Below are 20,407 nucleotides of genomic sequence, written 5' to 3'. Positions count from 1 at the left end.
AGCACAGCCTGGATTAACTACAAGAAAGCCTATGATTCAATGATACACTAGGTTACTGTAGTGCTTGGCGCTATACAAAGCCACCGGGACACTAATAACCTTCATCAAGAACTCAATGCAGCAACGGAAAACAACACTAGAGGCCAACTCAAAGACAATCACACAGGTAACCAGCAAATATGGCATATACTAAGGCGATGCACTATCCTCGCTGCTGAACCCCCTCAGTCAGATCATCACAAAGAGTGGATATGGATACAGGCTCAGAAGTGGAGTTACCATCAGCCACCTCCTATGCATGGATGACATCAAGCTTTATGCCAAGAATGAGAGAGATATCGATTCGCTTATCCACCTCACCAGGATCTACAGCAATGACATTCGAACTGGGACAAGTGCGGTCGAATGGTGGCAAAAAGAGGAAAGGTGGTGAAGACTGAAGGGGTTGAATTACCAGATGGCAAGATAACTGACATACAGGACAGTTACCTGGGTATTCCACAGGTAAATGAAAACCATAAGGAGGCAGCAAGGTCAGATACAGCCAAATACCTCCAGAGAGTGAGGGAGGTCCTGAGGAGCCAGCTCAATGGGGAGAATAAGATCCAAGCCATCAACACATAGGACCTACCAGTCAACAAATACCCAGCTGAAATAATAAGCTGGCCAAAGTGGGAGATAAAGGCCACAGCTATCAGGACACAAAAACTGCTAACAGTGCACGGAGGGTTCCACCTAAGTCCAGCAGCCTGAGACTGTACGATAAGCGAAAAGATGGGCTCAAAGGTTTAGTGAGTGTCAGAGCCACTATCGAGAATGAAACAAGGAACATCCACGAGCACATCAGAAAGAGCCCCCCCCCCCAGGTCGAACATCTGAGTGAGTACCTTAGGAAGCAGAAGACAGAGTGGGGAGGAAGAAGGGGAGGTATCATGCAAGACCAAGCCCCTCCATGGCATGTACCATCGATAGATAGGGGCGTGGCTGATATCAAGAAATCCTACCAGTGGCTAGAAAAGGCTGGACTGAAGAACACAGGGGCTCTGATCATAGCAGCCCAAGAATAGGCACTGACGACCAGATCGGTTGACGCAGTAGTCTACCACACTAGACAAGACCTAAGATGGAGGCTCTATGCAAACACGCCCCTGAGACAGGTCCAGCACTTAGTAGCAGGGTATAAAATGCTGGCTGGGAAAGCATAAACTGAAAGACATAACCAAGTGGCTGGGATAGTGTACAGGAATATCTGTACTGAATACAGACTGGAAGTCCCCAAGTCCAAATGGGAGACACCGCCAAAGGTGGTTGAGAATGACAGCGCTAAGATCCTTTGGGACTTCAAGCTCCAGACTGAGAAGCAAGTGCTGGCTAACCAACCAGATATTGTGGTGGTCGACAAGGAACAGAAAAAAGCAGTAGTGATCGATGTGGCAATTCCAAGCGATGGCAACATCAGGAAGAAAGAGAACGAGAAGCTAGAGAAATCCAAGGACTGAAAGAAGAACTAGATTGGATGTGGTATTGTACAGTAGTCCCAGTGGTAATAGGAGCACTAGGGGCTGTGACCCCCAGACTGGGAGAGGGGCTTCAGCAGATTCCAGGAACAACATCTTAGGTCTCTATCCAGAAGAGTGCGGTCCTAGGAACAGCTAAGATACTGCGTAGAACCCTCAAACTCCCAGGCCTCTGGTATAGGACCCGAGTTTACAGAAGAGTCACACCACCCGAAAAAGGGTGAGAGGGAGATTTTTTAAATATATATATTCATGCCTCCCATGACTGTTGTTGTTTAGTCCAAACAGCTGTACCCTGTCAGGTCTTGAGTCTGTTTGCTGATGGAGGAATCTAAGCACATCTTCAATCTCCTGGCCTCCATCTCCTCTATCACACCAGCATGGCTGTATTGTAAATAATCAGTAAATAATCATATTAATAAAGTACATCTTAATCTTTTTTTAATCTTATCGAACAAACAGAAATAATAAAAAAGGCAAGAAAAATAAATTACAATCAAAAAGCATTAAACCAGTAGTTTCTCCCACTTAATAGAAACACGGTTTCTTAAACTATGGGCGAGGACAGGCCTGGACAAAACAGGGTACCCCTGTGAAAAGGGGGCACGTATCGAGGATGCAGGGAGAAGACCTCTGGTCCTCACTTTTAAGTCTCTATTCAAGGGTCAGGACTTGGGTTTAGAGTTATGGTTAGAATAAGTATTAGGCTAAGGTTAAGGTACTGATGGTTAAGGTTAGGGTATGAGTATAGCCAATGTCCTCACAAACACAGAAGTACACGAATATGTGTGTGCGCGCGCACACGCACGCTTTGGATACCTTTTGGAGACATTTTTTCAGTGTACTAAATACCAACCTTTTTGAGACCAGTAGTCCTCATCAGGACCAAAGCCTGATCCTAGTGAGGCGAAACTGTTATGCTCGCGCACCAGAACCCGACCCGTGTGGCGAAACCCAAGGCAGACAGACACAGGATGACTTCAAAATCCAAAAAGGTGGTTTTATTGTGGGAGGGGAATGTATGGTGCGAAAAACGTTCTGTTAGTGGGATGTGTGAATAAACTATGTGTGGTGTCCCGTGGTTTGCGTGTATAACTATGTGTGAGTGTTCTTAGCCTATGTGTGGTGCGGTATGTAAATGACCAGGAGGTGTTGAATAATGTGCGTGCACCTGGCAAGAAAGCCCAGTCCGTGATCCAAGAGGGGTTGTCCGAGGAAGTCCTGGTCCGAGATCGGGGAAGTCGAATCCGAAAGGAGGGGTCCAGGTAGAGGGACACGGGGGGAGATCGCTGGAGAGGTCCGGGGGAAAAACGTGAAGGTCGCTGGGGACGAGGGAGCCGTGGAATTGGCGGAGGGAGAGTCTTGGGAGGAAACAGAGACACGAAGATAAGACACTGGGGAATAAACAGAATGCAAGGACCGCCGCTGGAGGGCTTGTCAGAGCTTTACCGCAGGGTTCAGTACGTCGAAGCCCGGAGTGGTGTTCTGGGAGACTTCTTGTAGAGGGCTGCCTGATTGCCACAGGTGTGCCTTATGGATGATGGTAAACACCTGATGCAGTGCAGCGCTCGTCTCCTCAGAGCGCGAGCCGAGCGCTCGGATGTTTCCGGCACGTCCGAGCTGGGGGAGTGGCTTCAACGTGCCGGGTCGGCAGCTCGGGGCGGTGTAACCACAACAGAAACATCATTTTCTTTTGTGCCCCCCCCTTTTCTCCCCAGTTGTATCCGGCCAGTTACCCCACTCCGGTCTCTGCTCCACCCCCTCTGCCGACCCGGGGAGGGCTGCAGACTACCACATGCCTCCTCCCATACATGTGGAGTCATCAGCCGCTTGTTTTCACCTGACAGTGAGGAGTTTCATCAGGGAGACGTAGCACGTGGGAGGATCACGCTATTTCCCCCAGTTCCCCCCCCCCGAACAGGCGCCCCAACCGACCAGAGGGGGCGCTAGTGCAGCAACCAGGACACACACCCACATCCGGCTTCCCACCCGCAGACACGGCCAGTTGTGTCTGTAGGGACGCCCGACCAAGCCGGAGGTAACACGGGGATTCGAACCAGCGATCCCCGTGCTGGTAAGCAACCGCCACGCCTCCGAAACGTCATTTCTGACGTCCTGGTTAAGGTTAGGGTTAGGCTGTCCACAATGAATGGAAGTCAATGCAGTGTCCTAATAAGGATAGCTTTGCAAACGTGTGTGTGTGTGTGTGTGGATGTTTTAGCCTGATCAGTTGACCACTGGTGATGCAACCTATACGAGCCGCATAATGATGATGTCACTGAACGACTGGCCGAGCTCACAACAGCAAGCAGCTGGATTTAATTAATGCAGACTGCTCTCTCTCGCTCTCTCTCTCTCTCTCTCTCGCTCGCTCTCTCTTTCTCTCTCTCTCTGTCTCTCTCTCTCACACACACACACACACGCACAAATGCAGACAAAACTTTACTGCTGACTTCTTTGTTACTACATAAGAGGAGCAGTCTTTGAAGTGCCTTATCCCTTTCTCCTTCCCTTTTTTCCTCACCCCTTCTCTTGCCTCCTATCTGTATGTCAGTTCTCTTCACAATCTGTCTCCCTACTCACCCTCGCCACCTGCTTCATATTTCTGCCCCCCCCCCGTCTCACCCTCCTCTCTTTTTTTTGCTCCGGTGTAGCTCCTTCCCTGACTCCTCTTGTCCTCCCAACCTGCTTCCCCTCTTCCTCCCCCCGTCCCTCCTCTTAATCACTTCTCTCTGTAGTTCTTCCCTCTTCGCTCCCCGCGTCTTCCCGCCTTCCTTCTCATCCCTTTATTTTATCCTCTCTTTTCCTCTCTTCCTCCATCTGCGCCACTTCTCTTCCTCTACTCTCCTCTCTTCTTCTCTCATCTCCTCTCCTCTCCCCTCCTCTCTTCTCCTCTCCTCTCCTCCTCTCCCCTGCTCTCCTCTCCTCTCTTCACCTCCTCCCCTTTCCTCCCGTAAAGACTGGTGAACTGTAAATGGAGGGCACAGTGAACATTCTTCTTTACTGAGCCAACACTCAGCTGGAGCACACACGCACATGCGCGCGCACATGCACACACAGAGACGCGCGCGCACACATACACACAGACACACAAACAAAGCACACCCCCCCCCACCCGGCACTTAAGTCGAAGCAGGACTTTACAGAGACAAACATGGCTGTCCACATAACAGGAAAGAGAGGGTTGTGGAGAAATATGGAGTCCCACCAACAAAACACACACACACACACACACACACACACACACACACACACACACACACAGAGACGTGCGGGAACAGAGATGCGGGGGGACGGTAGGGGGCAAGCGGAGGCCACTGACATCATACCGTTACAATCCGAAGGCGCGGTCATGACGTCATCCCCGTAAAACAAGCTCAGAGAGAGGGCGAGGAACACCCCCGCCCCCCCCCCGATACCTTACCAATTAAGGCTCTCACGATAGAATCGAGGGGAGAGAGAATGAAGGAAAGGTAGAAAAGAGCAAAAGAGCGGATAGACTATCTCTTTCGTGTTCGCGAGCGCACCGTACGGACAGACAGCCATCAGCTTCCGCGGGACCGCGCGGGGAGGGAGGTCCGCGGGCACACACAGCGCACGGACTCCGTGGAGCGACAGGACGCGACGCAGCGCTCCGCAGGACGGCACAGCGACACACACACGCCACGCCGCGCCGCGCCGCGCCGCGCCGCGCAGACAACCACACGCCGCCCACGTAAGTGCTCCACGCGCGCTTTTAACGGACACGCAGCAGTTTGGGTGTTGTTAATTTCCACGCAGCCTGACCCGAGATGATGACGTCAAACTTTTCTGATGACTGATTCCACCTTTTCCAAAACTTGGGTGACTTATTACGCACGCAAAATTCATGGTTATTGGTTTGTTTAAAGCACAAAGTGGGTCAGACGTTTGGCGAATGGGATAAGACACGTTGTTTTTCTGTGTGTGGTTTGTGTTGCGCTCTTGTCGGGTAGGAGCTGGAGGGCAGTGTGTGTGGAGGGTCTCACCGCCTCAGCGGGTGGGCTGCTGCTCACATGGTGCGTCTCACCTCACACACCTCTGACTTCCACACGGCCTGTCATTCTGGAGCCGTGATGCAGGGTGCGTGTTGTCTAATCGCGCAGGCCGTGGTGTTAAATAAAGGTTCGGACTGGCGACACGTTCTGCACTGACCAAAACATGACCGCAGACGCGTCGGGGCCGGATCTGTTGTGTTGGATCTGTTGTGTCGGACCAGCACAGCTGGACCAAACCGCAAAGATCGTCTCTCTAGCGGTCTGCATTTCTAAACACGCACCCATGATATCACACACACACACACACACACACACACACACACACACACACACACACACACACACACACACACACACACACACACTCAGACCGGAGCATCTCCGCTGCATCATAATTGGGGCTCCGCACCAAATAAGGTAAAACACGCACAGCAGACTCTGCCGGAGATCTACCGATGAACCAAGTGGCGGACGCGTGCGCCCCCCGCCGCCCGGAGCGGGTCTCACAGCAGTGTGCGCATAGCGTAGAGCGCGCGCGCGCCCGCTTACACATGTTAGCGCAGATTTGGGAGTATGGGGGATGTTTTGCTGCGCGTTACTCCGTCAGCAGCTGCTGCGTCAGTGTTGCAGGTTCGAGTTCTCCAACAGTCAATCAAACCCACCGTGTCTCACTGGCCGCAGGTGTTCAGGTGACGTGGTGAGTGCTGATGGTGGTGATGATGACGTACAACCCCATAACCATAGCGATGATGTGAGCTCATGATGAGGTTCATGGTCGTGTTTTATACAAACATTATAGGTTTCATTATATTTTACGTTTGGTATATCTATTTCATATTAAGTCTTATTAGCCCTGCGATGGCCTGTCCAGGGGGTCTACCCGCCTGCCGCCCAGTGATTGCTGGCAAAGGCTCCAGCATCCCCGCGACCCTGAGAGCAGGGTAAGCGGATGGATGGATGGATTGTGTTTTATTATTAATATTATAATTATTATTATTATAGCTTTTTTGACTGTGTTCCGTGGTGCTGGTACATGTGTGAAGACTGCAGTGAGTCTTCCCCCTGGTCCTCAGTGGCCACATCTTCTTCATTACTTTCTTTTTATGGTTTTTCGTGGGGGGGGGGTAGGAGTGCAATGCAGCATCTTACCCTCGCCCCCAAACTGCAAAGAGCTGCAGCTCATCAGCTTCCTTGTTGTTGCGAGGCGGTAGAATTGCCGTGCACCCGGTATTTTATAACACCAAGCTGGAAATGCAGTGTGATTAACGTGTGGGGCCGCTGATGTTGACCTGACCCATGTGGACCTGATCCATGTGGACCTGCAGCAGATGTGGACCTGCAGCAGATGTGGACCTGCAGCAGGTGTCCTGAACAGCTGCTTTGATGGCTGACCACCCACACTTACCTGTCTGACGTCACTGCTGCTGATGAAGAGATGTTGATTAACGACTAGAGGAGGAAGATGGCAATGATGATGATGGTGAAGAGGGTTGGTTATACATGCCATATATTGTCCTGATTTGACATAGCCTATTTTCACCAAAGAGCAGTCACAGTCCACACACACGTGCGTGCCTGCGGAGGGAGCGCAGTCTCCTCCCGCTCTAATCTGTGTGCTGCACTCTCACTCTCACCGCAGAGTTGAGTGTAAGTGTGTTTAAAAGTGTGTGTCTAACTTCCGCTGCTGGGTTGTGGTGAGCCATGCTGACGGGTTATGGGCATGGGCTGTGCCGGCTGGTGAAACAATAGCGAGGGGAACAGATTAGTCACCATCATACCATAACTACACAAATAATCACAATTCAGCAGCCTTGCTCCGTGTCCTTGACACTTGTTCTGGGTGTGTGTGTATACACTGGCGTTGCATTGCATATATCCAAAAATTCTTTCACTGTGAAGTTGCGTATGAGCATGGCAAAGTTCTCAGACAGGGTACAGGTCATCTTGTCTCTGCTCTACTCATGCCAACTGCAAATATCGACTCAACTCTGCATATCTCTGCCATGCACCTGCTTCATCTGACGTCATGCTCTGGTCACAGCAGCCCTGTCAGAGGTGGGATCAGTGCTGCGCCACGGAGAGGTCATGTGGGGTCAACATGACACCATCACTGACCAGCGCGTCTTCATCCACACATCACACAGTTAATTAGTAACACGTACCACTTTATAAAACCTTATGTCCACTAGAACGACCAAAGCGGTCATTATGACCGTTTTGGATTTTAAAAGTTTCATAACTTTGTGGGGGGGGGGGCGGGGGATACAGACCTGCCGCTCCCCGAATTCTCCTCAAATTGCATATATTTACATTTAAAATTAGTTTTAGATCAACTGCACAAAAAGGTTATCACACGATCCGCCTAAAACGCCCATGGCGGTCAAAATGACCGCTCATAATTTGTGCGTCATCGTGTGCGTCATGTTAGTATTTATGACGTGTGTCGGTCGCGTCATTTCCTTCATGAAGTTCGTTGCTCTGTCCTAGAAACACACTAGCGCCCTCCAGTGCAGACAAATAGTCTACACTTGATGTGTGATTATGTCCAACATGTCTGGGTACAGACGCCGCTACAGACGCACCATGACCACCATGGACTACTTGCAGTATTTACAGGCGTAGGACAGCGGCCATTTTAAATTGTTTGAAAATGGTATTAAAGTTGTTAAAATGTTAATTTTGGTGTCAGTTAGTTTCATAACAGACACACTAACATATGTAATGCACTAATATCTCAACTGGGTATTTATCTTGACAGAATATAGAGTTTAAAAATCGTGGCGGTCAAAATGACCGCCAACGGTCGTTCTAGTATTTTTTAAGTTCCGGTCGTTGTTTGGAACTGTTTCAATATTTATTTTCAGTTCTTTTTTTTTACATTTCACGTTTTATAGGCCTTGTCACGTTTGTTAGATTAGCAATATGTGTTTTCCGTTTTGTTTTTCAGGTAATATTTTCACTTTTTCAATTTTGCTATTCAAGTTCAACCATGTCTCTCTGAAGTTTAAGTGTTTAAAAATAGTGTTATAGTTGTTAAAAGGCTTATTTTGGTGTCAGTCGCCGTTAAGTGATCCAGGACATGAAACTTACTCTTCATTTGCATTGTATTGTAAATCACTACGAACTACAGTCTCAGCCAGACGTGGTTGAGATGACGAAGCACAGCAACAGGAAGGGCTTAATTAGATAGTGCCTCTTGTTCCAGTAATTGGGTTTCCTCTCCCGGAAACTGGATGTGACTGACGTCATCTGTGACCACTGACTTGGAATGCTGTTGATGAAGATGCAAACGAGTTCAGCTGAGTAGAAAGTTTTTGTCTTGCTTAGTGAAAACTCAGGGTCATGCTTTAACACTAGAACGACCGGGATTTCACTCCTACCTAAAACGACCATGGGCGGTCAAAATGACTGCCACGGTTTTTAAACTCTATATTGTGTCAAGATAAATACCCAATTGAGATATTAATGCATTACATATGTTAGTATGTCTGTTAAGAAACTAACTGACTCCAAAATGAGCATTTTAACAACTATAATAGTATTTTTAAACAATTTAAACTTCAGAGAGACATGGTCGAACTTGAATAGCAACATTGGAAAAGTGAAAATATGACATGAAAAACAAAACAGAAAACACATATTGCTAATCTAACAAACGTAACAAGGCCTATAAAACGTGAAATTTAAAAAAAAACTGAAAACAATTATTGAAATAGTCCCAAACAACGACCGGAACTTAAAAACTACTAGAACGACCGTGGACGGTCATTTTGACCGCCACGGTTTTAAAACGCTATATTGTGTCAAGATAAATACCCAGTTGAGATATTAATGCATTACATATGTTAGTATGTCTGTTAAGAAACTAGCTGACACCACAATTAACATTTTAACAACTTTGATACTATTTTTCATACAGTTTAAAATAGCCGCTGTCTAACTTCTGTAAGTACTGCAACGCATCGGTGGTGCGTCTGTAACCAGACATGTTGGACGTCGTCACACATCAAGTTTAGACTATTTCTCTCCACTGGAGGGCGCTAGCGTGTTTCTAGGACGGAGCAATGAACGTCACGAAGGAAATGACGCCACCAACACACGTCATAGATACTGACATGACGCACACGATGACGCGAGAATTATGAGGCAGTCATGTTGACCGTCCATGGTCGTTTTAGGTAGATCTTATCATAACCTTTTTTTTGTGCGATTGATCTGAAACTCATTTTAATGCAAATATATGCAATTTTAGGAGAATTCGGGCAGCAGCAGGTCTGTATCTTTTTTCCACAGAGTTTTTAAACTTTGAACATCCAAAACGGTCTTGATGACTGTCTTGGGTGAAGTTTATATGTGGCATTTATCCAGAGGAAGAGGGAAGAAGAAGGGGGAACCATTCATCTGTCTGCCATCGCCCAGCCTTCAAACAGACACGAAGTGGGGAGGCAGTGGAGGGGATAACCAACAAAAGTTAAGTCAAGTCAGTTTTACTTTTTAGCCCAATATCAGAAGGGGCTAAAATGAAGGAAGGAACATGAGATGTAAACAGAGGCAAGCAGGATGCGATAAAAGCAAAATATTTTCCTCTTTTGATGACATCCATTCCATCAAAAGAGGGATAGACGGGAAAATCCGGTACTACACCATGTCAGGCAGACATGGTGTAGTACCAGATTCATACTGTAGAGGGCATCAGAGGACTGGATAGACTCAGACTCTGAGCCCCTCTCTTTAAAAGGGTTTCATCTACTTATTCACTCTATCTGTGCCCTATGTTCAGCCAGTTTGTTGGGACAAATCCCATCCAGAAATAATCTGAAGAGCGTTAGGTTAAGTACTGTCTTCAAGCTGCCATCATTTCCAGTTAGTAGTTTGTTTACTGTCATTCAAAACTGCCAAAAAAACCGTCACTAGGAAAGTTATCTATGGTTACATGAATATGTGCGCAAGTTAAATGGATAATCAATACTACTATAATCAATACTACTATAATCAGTACTAATATAATCAGGACTAATTTAACCAATACTGCTATAACCAGTACTAATATAATCAGTACTAATATCAATACTAATATAATCAATACTAATATAATCAGTACTAATATCAATACTACTATAATCAGTACTAATATAATCAGTACTAATATAATCAATACTAATATAATCAGTACTAATATAATCAGTACTAATATCAATACTAATATAATCAATACTAATATAATCAGTACTAATATAATCAATACTAATATAATCAGTACTAATATAATCAGTACTAATATCAATACTAATATAATCAATACTAATATAATCAGTACTAATATAATCAATACTAATATAATCAGTACTAATATCAATACTACTATAATCAGTACTAATATAATCAGTACTAATATAATCAATACTAATATAATCAATACTAAGCAAGAAACAGTATCTGAACATCACCATCATGTCCATGCCTCAGTTCTTCTGCCATGTTGCTGTTGTTTTTGTTGTTGTGTGGGTTGGTTTTCTTCCGTCCTTCTGCACCACACATGGTTTACTGTAGCCACAGGGCTGTGTGTGTACTATCACCACTATCTGTCAGATGTGAGCTATTCTGTGGGTTTACAAGTGGGGTAGATAATATATCCAGGGACCGCAGGGAACTGCCCCGACTTGCCTGATGGTATTGGCCTATTGTCTTTAAATGGCATGGATGCTGGTTTGCGTATGCGTGTGTGTGTGTGTGTGATAGATTATTATTGGGGGGGTTTATTAAGGCTGGGGTTTGCAGGGTTGTTTTGGGGAAGGGTGGGCATTCCTTAAATACTCTCTTGACCACACACACACACACACACACACACACACACACACACACACACACACACACACACACACACACACACACACACAAAGGGAAACATGGTAAGATGCCGGACAGCCACACTGTGTCTCCTGGCACTGATCTCCTTATTTAGTCAAAGCTGCAGGAGTCCCATCTCCCCATGTTGTGTTGGCTGGAGTGAGGAAGAGGAACGTGTGGACCAAGTCAGGAAGAGGAACATGTGGACCAGGGATGGGCAGCATGACCCAGAAAGGGCCGGTGTGGGTGCAGGTCTTTGGTCCAACCAAGCTGTGACACACCTGAGCCTACAAATCAGGGTCCTTAGTAAAGACTGCAGGTTGGCTATTAGACTCAGGTGTGTAACTGCTTGGTTGGAACAAAGGCCTGCAGCCACACTGGCCTTCCTGCACCTTCCTGCATCACACTGCTCATCCCTGACAGACTCATCAGAACTAGCATGTTGAGGCTGTCATCTGAAAACCAGTTCCTCTGTAGTCCCTCGTTATTGAATACTGTCATTTATGTAATGGTTTTTACACCACGAGGCTGCAGGGCATGCTGGGGGCATGAGTCAGACTCACACTCTGGACTCTTGTGGCAAGTCTCAAGATTCAAGACCGCTTTATTCATCCTGAGGGAAACGTGTCTTGGATGTAAAGATCTGCCATGTAAAAACACATACATGATAGTACAACAGCAGCACAGCCCCTCATGTCACCCCTCCTCAGCACAACCCCTCATGTCACCCCTCCTCAGCACAGCCCCTCGTGTCACCCCTCCTCAAGCACAGCCCCTCATGTCACCCCTCCTCAGCACAGCCCCTCGTGTCACCCCTCCTCAGCACAGCCCCTCATGTCACCCCTCCTCAGCACAGCCCCTCGTGTCACCCCTCCTCAGCACAGCCCCTCATGTCACCCCTCCTCAGCACAGCCCCTCGTGTCACCCCTCCTCAGCACAGCCCCTCATGTCACCCCTCCTCAGCACAGCCCCTCATGTCACCCCTCCTCAGCACAGCCCCTCGTGTCACCCCTCCTCAGCACAGCCCCTCATGTCACCCCTCCTCAGCACAGCCCCTCGTGTCACCCCTCCTCAGCACAGCCCCTCATGTCACCCCTCCTCAGCACAGCCCCTCATGTCATCCCTCCTCAGCACAGTCCTTCATGTCACCCCTCCTCAGCATAGCCCCTCGTTTCACCCCTCCTCATGTCCTGAGTGTAGTAGAGCCACTGATGGAGAGAAGAGAGAGATTCATACCTGCTCAGGTGTGTTTTCCTGTATTGAACTAGAACCCTGTAGCGCTACCTGATGTATTGAACTAGAACCCTATAGCGCTACCTGATGTATTGAACTAGAACCCTATAGCGTTACCTGATGTATTGAACTAGAACCCTGTAGCGCTACCTGATGTATTTAACTAGAACCCTGTAGTGCCTACCTGATGTATTGAACTAGAACCCTGTAGCGCTACCTGATGTATTGAAATAGAACCCTGTAGCACTACCTGATGTATTGAACTAGAACCCTGTAGTGCCTACCTGATGTATTGAACTAGAACACTATAGCGTTACCTGATGTATTGAACTAGAACCCTGTAGCGCTACCTGATGTATTTAACTAGAACCCTGTAGTTCCTACCTGATGTATTGAACTAGAATCTTATAGCGCTACCTGATGTATTTAACTAGAACCCTATAGTGCTACCTGATGTATTGAACTAGAACCCTATAGCGCTACCTGATGTATTGAACTAGAACCCTATAGCGTTACCTGATGTATTGAACTAGAACCCTGTAGCGCTACCTGATGTATTTAACTAGAACCCTGTAGTGCCTACCTGATGTATTGAACTAGAACCCTGTAGCGCTACCTGATGTATTGAACTAGAACCCTGTAGCGCTACCTGATGTATTTAACTAGAACCCTGTAGTGCCTACCTGATGTATTGAACTAACCTGATGTATTGAACTAGAACCTTATAGCGCTGCCTGATGTATTGAACTAGAACCTTATAGCGCTACCTGATGTATTGAACTAGAACCCTATAGCGCTACCTGATGTATTGAACTAGAACCCTGTAGTGCCTACCTGATGTATTGAACTAGAACCCTGTAGTGCTACCTGATGTATTGAACTAGAACCCTATAGCGCTACCTGATGTATTGAACTAGAACCCTATAGCGCTACCTGATGTATTGAAATAGAACCCTGTAGCGCTACCTGATGTATTGAACTAGAACCCTGTAGCGCTACCTGATATATTGAACTAGAACCCTGTAGCGCTACCTGATGTATTGAACTAGAACCCTATAGCGCTACCTGATGTATTGAACTAGAAGCCTGTAGCGCTACCTGATGTATTGAACTAGAACCCTGTAGCGCTACCTGATGGGAGCAGTTCATATTCAGAATATTGGACATGAGAGGGGTCAGCGATAATGTTCCTAGCTGGTTCAGCTATTGTCTTCTCAAAGCGCATCTGGAGGGAGGGATGCTCCTTCACCTCCATCACCTTCATCACCTTCATCACCTCCATCACCTCCATCACTCACTGCTGTGTGGACCACTCTACTTATTTATGAGTTTAACTTAACTGACATGTCACCACACCTTCTTTCCGTTCCATATTTCTGCTATGACACCCCATGTCATACCACGTCGTACCACGTCATACCACGTCATACCACCTCATACCACTTCATACCACCACATACCATCCCATACCACTTCATATCACCTCATACCACTGCATACCATCTCATACCACCTCACACTATCTCATACCACCTCATACCATCTCATAGCACCTAATACCACCTCATACCACCTCAAACTATGTCATACCACCTCATACCACTTCATACCACCTCATACCATCTCATACCACCTGATACAATCTCATACCACCTCATATTATCTCATACCACCTCAAACTATCTCATACCACCTCATACAATCTCATACCACCTCATACAATCTCACATCATCTCATACCTCCTCAGACAGCTCAAATTTCTTAAAATAATCCTAAAACTGAACAAAGGGAAACTGGAGGAATTGTCTTTGTCAACATAAATGATCAAGTACACAATCCTAACCAACTAAATATTCTATAGAAAATATGAAAAAGTAAACCCAGCCAGCTATGTTAAATCTGAATAAATGGTGAAACCAACTGTGTGAAACCACAAACACAACACTGATGATGCCTCAAGTGTACATCACGCCAAGAACTGCTTCTATAAAGGCATGAATAAATATAAATAAGTAAGTGTATAACCACAAAGCCAAGTGGTACATACAGAATGAACACAAACAAATGTTTGTACACCAGCATCCTTATGAGGCTTTGCTAATGCCCCACCCTGTGAATATCTGCCAGCTGAAATCATGCTTGGCAGACTGTATTTGTATATGTCTACTACACAAATGATTATATCAAGAGGAGCGGTGCAACCTGACCCCAACCCTCCTACAGGCCCTTACTAACCTATCACCTCCTACAGGCCCTTACTACCCTATCACCTCCTACAGGCCCTTACTACCATATCACCTCCTACAGGCCCTTACTACCCTATCACCTCCTACAGGCCCTTACTACCCTATTGCCTCCTACAGGCCCTTACAACCCTATCACCTCCTACAGGCCCCTACTACCCTATCACCTACAGGCCCTTACTACTATATCACCTCCTACAGGCCCTTACTACCCTATGACCTACAGGCCCTTACTACCATATCACCTCCTACAGGCCCTTACTACCCTATCACCTCCTACAAGCCCTTACTATCCTATCGCCTACAGGCCCTTACTACCATATCACCTCCTACAGGCCCTTACTACCTTATTGCTTACAGGCCCTTACTACCCTATTGCCTCCTACAGGCCCTTACTACGCTATCGCCTCATCACATCTATCACCTCGTCACATGTGCAGGGATGCGTTCCTGCTGCTGCTCACCTGGAAACAACCCCTGTTGATTACAGAGCCATATGAGGGAAATGTACAAATCAAAGGGACTAGCATAGGTCTTATATTTGTTAAGCTGTGTATTTCTACTAGAAAATTGTGTCATTTTCAGCTAGAAAGCGCTACATAAAATCCAGCTTGATTGATTGATTGATTGATTTTTGATCCCTTGGGCCAAATAGACAGAATGTGGGAGTATCCGTCTTTCAGCCCCTCCCCCTCAGGTGCACACAGACAGGTGTGTGTGTGTGTGAGTGAGAGGGAGAGAGAGAGAGAGAGAGAGAGAGAGAGAGAGAGATGGATAGATATAAGGGGGAGGAAATCATAACGAGTATTCACGGTGTGTGTGTGCGTGCTGACACTACAACCGTCCCGCGTGCTAATCGTTTTGAGGTTGTGCATCTAAATCCCCGAAACTCCTGCAGTCCTCGACGAGACGTGTGAGGTGATCGGTGTAAGTTGGGAGGAGGGAGGAACAGCGCTGCTCCTCACTCCGACATGTCTGTCTCTGCTCCGCTGTGGGAGCAGCATGCTCCACACGTAGGCTGCGTGCTATAAACGCCTACTTTCATTTGCGAAACCATTGTCTCCGGGCTATAATTCTCACTCTCTCTCTCTCTCTCTGTGTCTCTCTCTCCGCTTTTCTTTCTAGCAGACAGAAAAACCCAACAGCGGGCGAAATCGGCGACCGAGAGGGAGCGGCCGTGCAAGAGTTAGAACAGACTCCACCCTTCAGCTGCGAGCCAGCGAACTGAGAGACGGCAGAGACCATAAAAATGAGTGGTTCCCACCCCCGCCTCCACCAGAGCGCCGCGCCCGCTCCCAACGCTCTCTCCCCGGACAAGGACGCAGACATGCCCGCCACGGAGAAGGACCTGGCCGAGGACGCGCCGTGGAAGAAGATCCAGCAGAACACCTTCACGCGCTGGTGCAACGAGCACTTGAAATGCGTCAACAAGCGGATCGCCAACCTGCAGACGGACCTCGGCGACGGACTGCGGCTCATCGGCCTGCTGGAGGTCTTGTCTCAGAAGAAGATGTTCAGAAAGTACAACCAGAGGCCCACCTTCCGCCAGATGCAGCTGGAGAACGTGTCGGTGGCTCTGGAGTTCCTGGACAAGGAGAACATCAAGCTGGTGTCCATAGGTAGGTCAGCAACGAGGCGCCGCTGCCTCAAGTGCTCTCGCAGTTGTCGCGGACTGTGGCATGAAAAGCGATTGGTAGGCATCATTCCAGACACGCTGACCCACACACACACACATACACACACACTACTAACACGCAGGTGGGCTCGAACCCTCGTTTTGCTTCTGGTGTCCTTTCCCCCACCCGCTTTGACTTTCTGCCGCCGTGCAGGGCGTCACAAAAGCGACACTTTCTGGGCGAAAGCGACTCGAGCAGTCGACAGCTAATGTGCGGCCAAACGCAGATGTGATTGTGTTTTATGTTGTGTGTGTGTGTTTTGTTAAAAGAAACGGTGCATTGTGTAGAAGCGGATGCGGCTCCGTTGGCAGGTTTACGCGTAGGAAGCCTACCGGGAGTCGCACGTTGTACAATAAAGCAACGCTGCAGCGTCGAGATCAGCGAGGGAGTGTCTGCTGATCCCTCAGCCGGGGAGTCTCTGCTGATCCCGACCAGGAGCTGCTGCTGCTGCTGGGCTGCAGACGGTGTTCTTTCTTTTCGGAGCAACACGGCTCTCGCTGCTGGTGTTCTCGGCGCTTTGTGTGCAGTGTTGAGACGGGCGGGCATGCGGGGCTGTTTCCCCGTAGCAATCTGGCGACGGAACCGGGCCGGACCGGGTTATAGCGCCAACGTTATGGGCCAGGATGTAGATAAGGCCTAGTGGGGGCGCGCGCGCGCACACACGCCTATTGTGTGCGTGCTGCCATGGGCTTGGCTGCTCCGTGCGTGAGACATGACTTGGCTCACATTTGATGGTGTAAAACGTGTCAGGCTCTTCATGGGCTCAGCCCGTCTGCATCATGGGTGATTTTTACAGTGTCACCAGACACCACTCTTTTATAGGCCAGCTCTTCTGGTTTTGATGTTATCTCTCGTACATGATCATGTCATCTGCATGTGGCTGAGTAAACGCATGATACTGGGTCCTCATTCAGTTCTCGGCTTTTCTCCGTGAACGCGAGGAGGAGACCGTATCATGGAGTGAAGGTGTCTCTGAATGGCTGGGTATCCATCAATCAGATCTGACTCTCCACAAGGGCATGCCTCCTCAACTCGTTCCTCTTTCGACAGGCGTGTTACTGGCCTGAATCCCTGACCATTCAGGGAACCGGGTGAGCTCAGCTGCTCAAACATACGCAGAGCACCCTGACCCACAGCTCTGGACCAGCGTATATTTGGAAGCTGGGCTTGCTGATTCGATCACATCAGTAGAAATGATGTCGTTATCGTGGTGCCTGGCCCAAACACAACATGCTTCTGTGTGTGTGTGTGGTAGGGGTCCAGAATTACCTCACCCCTTCTACTTGGACTATTTCTGGGGCTGTCAAGTGAAATTGTGGGCACGGCATATGTATAACGTGTATGCCACTGTGGTTCCACGTAAGTATGCAAAGGGAAAGTAGAGCATCAGATAAGTGGCAGCTGATGGGTGGTGGGCCTGGTCTCCTTCAACTCTACTTGCAGATTAATACTTATTGTTGTTTTTCTTCTTAATTGTCTCCCCACTGACTTTCTAAGTAAACGGTTCACGCCCGCTGCTCAGACCGGAGGGCCAAGCACCGACGACCCAGCCCTCTGTCTGATCCTCATGCTGACTCACCCGCCTCTTAACAGCTCCTTCTGAGTTGTCTAATCTGAGGATGAGAGAGGAGTCAGTTCTCTCCCTCACTTCCTTCTCACACTGCAGAAAGTGGACACACCCAACCAGCAACCCTCACCACAGATTGCCAAACTGCCATCAGGGCTCAGCGTCTTGCACGAGGTTCCTTTCAGGGCATTTCCTCTTTATCTTTATGAAGGACGGAGGATGCAGGACTCACTCCTAGGTGGAATCACTGTTTAAAATGCATTGGTCCAGATTTGTTCCTAAACTGCCAAAGGCTGTTAATTTGAAGTTTTCAGCATGCTTGAGAGATCACCAATAAAATACTGATCCAGACCCAAACCCGCCGTTCCCCGCTCATTCCTAGCACAGGCCATTGCTTATTATCCAAACTCTGACTCCACCAGGTAATCTGCGTATTTTCTACACCTCACAACTCACAGTGCTGATTAAAGACAACGTCCATGTGGGAGAGCAACGCTGGTTGGGACAACACTGCCACCTAGCTGCTGTGGTGAGAACAAGGTGTGACTGGCTAGAGGTGATCAGAGGAGCAGTGGGTGGGTGATAATTGAGGAGGGGATTATTTATACTGCGGCTCTGCTGGTCTCTTGGTGAGACGGGTCCTACACAAATCCCAGCGCGTGATGTGTGACCAAGCCGGGTGAGGTTCTCATTTATTTGTTGTGGTGGTGCAATGGAGGATAAACTCTCCACCAGCTCACCCTCCTTCCCAGTTTGTGCGTCCTGCCATGTTTTGGGAGTATGTGCCGATTGCAAACCAGATTTCCCATTGGGAACAAAAGTCTTGAACTAGAAGTCAAATATTTAACAATAAAACTTGACTTTAAAGTCATTTATGGGTCAGTGAGGGAAGTGTTTCAGCCGTGTGTCACTGTGGTTGCATCTGTTCTTGGGATGTGTGTGTGTTGTGTAGCTGGTTGGTAGATGTTTTGATGTGTGTTTGGATAGACGTGCATGCCAGGGTTGTCTCAAATTAGTTGATTTATCTAAAGGCTGAGGCTTTGTCAAGGTATTTCTGCTGCTATGTTCTGCCTTGTTCATTGAGGTGGAAGGGTGTGTGTGTGTGTGTGTTCAGGAGACTGTTGTGCTCATTATGTCCATGTCTGAACAAGTTTGATTATTTCAGCTGGCATCATCTGGGAGCATTTTCATCTCTGCATGCACTTGTGTGTGTACTTTAACACGCACTAGTTCTTGAGCAGAATCTGCCTGTGTAATCACCATATTCAATCAGTTTAACTACCCTACAAAAAGCATGTTTGTCTGTCAGTGACCCAGCCCTTTGCATTTAATCTGCATTGGACCTAAACTGGTGGAGACAGGAACATCTCGTATGGTGTAGTCCCCCACAGGAACGGGGCCATCTCGTACAGTGTAGTCCCCCTCAGGAAGGTGGATGTCTCATAAGGTGTAGTCCCTCACAGGAACGGGGCCATGTCGTACAGTGTAGTCCCTCACAGGAAGATGGCCGTCTCGTAGGGTGTAGTCCCTCACAGGAACGGGGATGTCCCGTACGGTGTACTCCCCCACAGGAAGATGGCCGTCACGTACGGTGTAGTCCCTCACAGGAAGATGGCCGTCTCGTACGGTGTAGTCCCTCACAGGAACGGGGCCGTCTCGTACGGTGTAGTCCCTCACAGGAACGTGGCCATCTCGTACGGTGTAGTCCCCCACAGGAACGGGGCCGTCACGTACAATGTAGTCCCCGACAGGAAGATGGCCGTCACGTACGGTGTAGTCCCTCACAGGAACGGGGCCGTCACGTACGGTTTAGTCCACCACAGGAACGGGGCAGTCACGTACGGTGTAGTCCACCACGGGAAGGTGGCCGTCACGTATGGTGTAGTCCCTCACGGGAAGGTGGCCGTCTCGTACGGTGTGGTCCCTCACGGGAAGGTGGCCGTCTCGTACGGTGTGGTCCCTCACGGGAACGGGGCCGTCGCGTACGGTGTGGTCCCTCACGGGAAGGTGGCCGTCTCGTACGGTGTAGTCCCTCACGGGAAGGTGGCCGTCTCGTACGGTGTGGTCCCTCACGGGAACGGGGCCGTCGCGTACGGTGTGGTCCCTCACGGGAAGGTGGCCGTCGCGTACGGTGTGGTCCCTCACGGGAAGGTGGCCGTCGCGTACGGTGTAGTCCTTCACTGGGTGAGCTTTGGAGATGGGCTGAGCAGCCATGCAGCTGTTCTTCTCTCCTCTGCTCCTCGGCACCAGATGAGGAGCGGTGCACACAGGTTGAAACAAGGCTTCTTTGGCAACCATCAGCAGGTA

At 48.5% G+C, this 20,407-nt stretch overlaps 1 protein-coding gene across 3 annotated transcripts in view; it reads left to right on the top strand.

Annotated features, from left to right (window-relative positions):
• The first annotated feature begins 4,971 nt into the window (after positions 1-4,971).
• The window catches only part of flna (filamin A, alpha (actin binding protein 280)), a 70,135-nt gene continuing 54,699 nt past the window's right edge, over positions 4,972-20,407 (top strand). For all 3 annotated transcript variants that reach the window (XM_056274501.1, XM_056274502.1, XM_056274500.1), the window contains exons 1-2: positions 4,972-5,232; positions 15,983-16,476. In XM_056274501.1, the coding sequence (XP_056130476.1) occupies positions 16,107-16,476 (370 nt within the window). In that variant the 5' untranslated portion in view covers positions 4,972-5,232; positions 15,983-16,106. The remainder of the gene's footprint in view (positions 5,233-15,982; positions 16,477-20,407) is intronic.

Source organism: Lampris incognitus, chromosome 2 (assembly GCF_029633865.1).
Source record: "Lampris incognitus isolate fLamInc1 chromosome 2, fLamInc1.hap2, whole genome shotgun sequence".
In the NCBI taxonomy this organism is placed as follows: Eukaryota; Metazoa; Chordata; class Actinopteri; order Lampriformes; family Lampridae; genus Lampris; species Lampris incognitus.
Note: the sequence above shows the minus strand (reverse complement) of the source record. Positions and strands in the feature narration are given on the sequence as shown.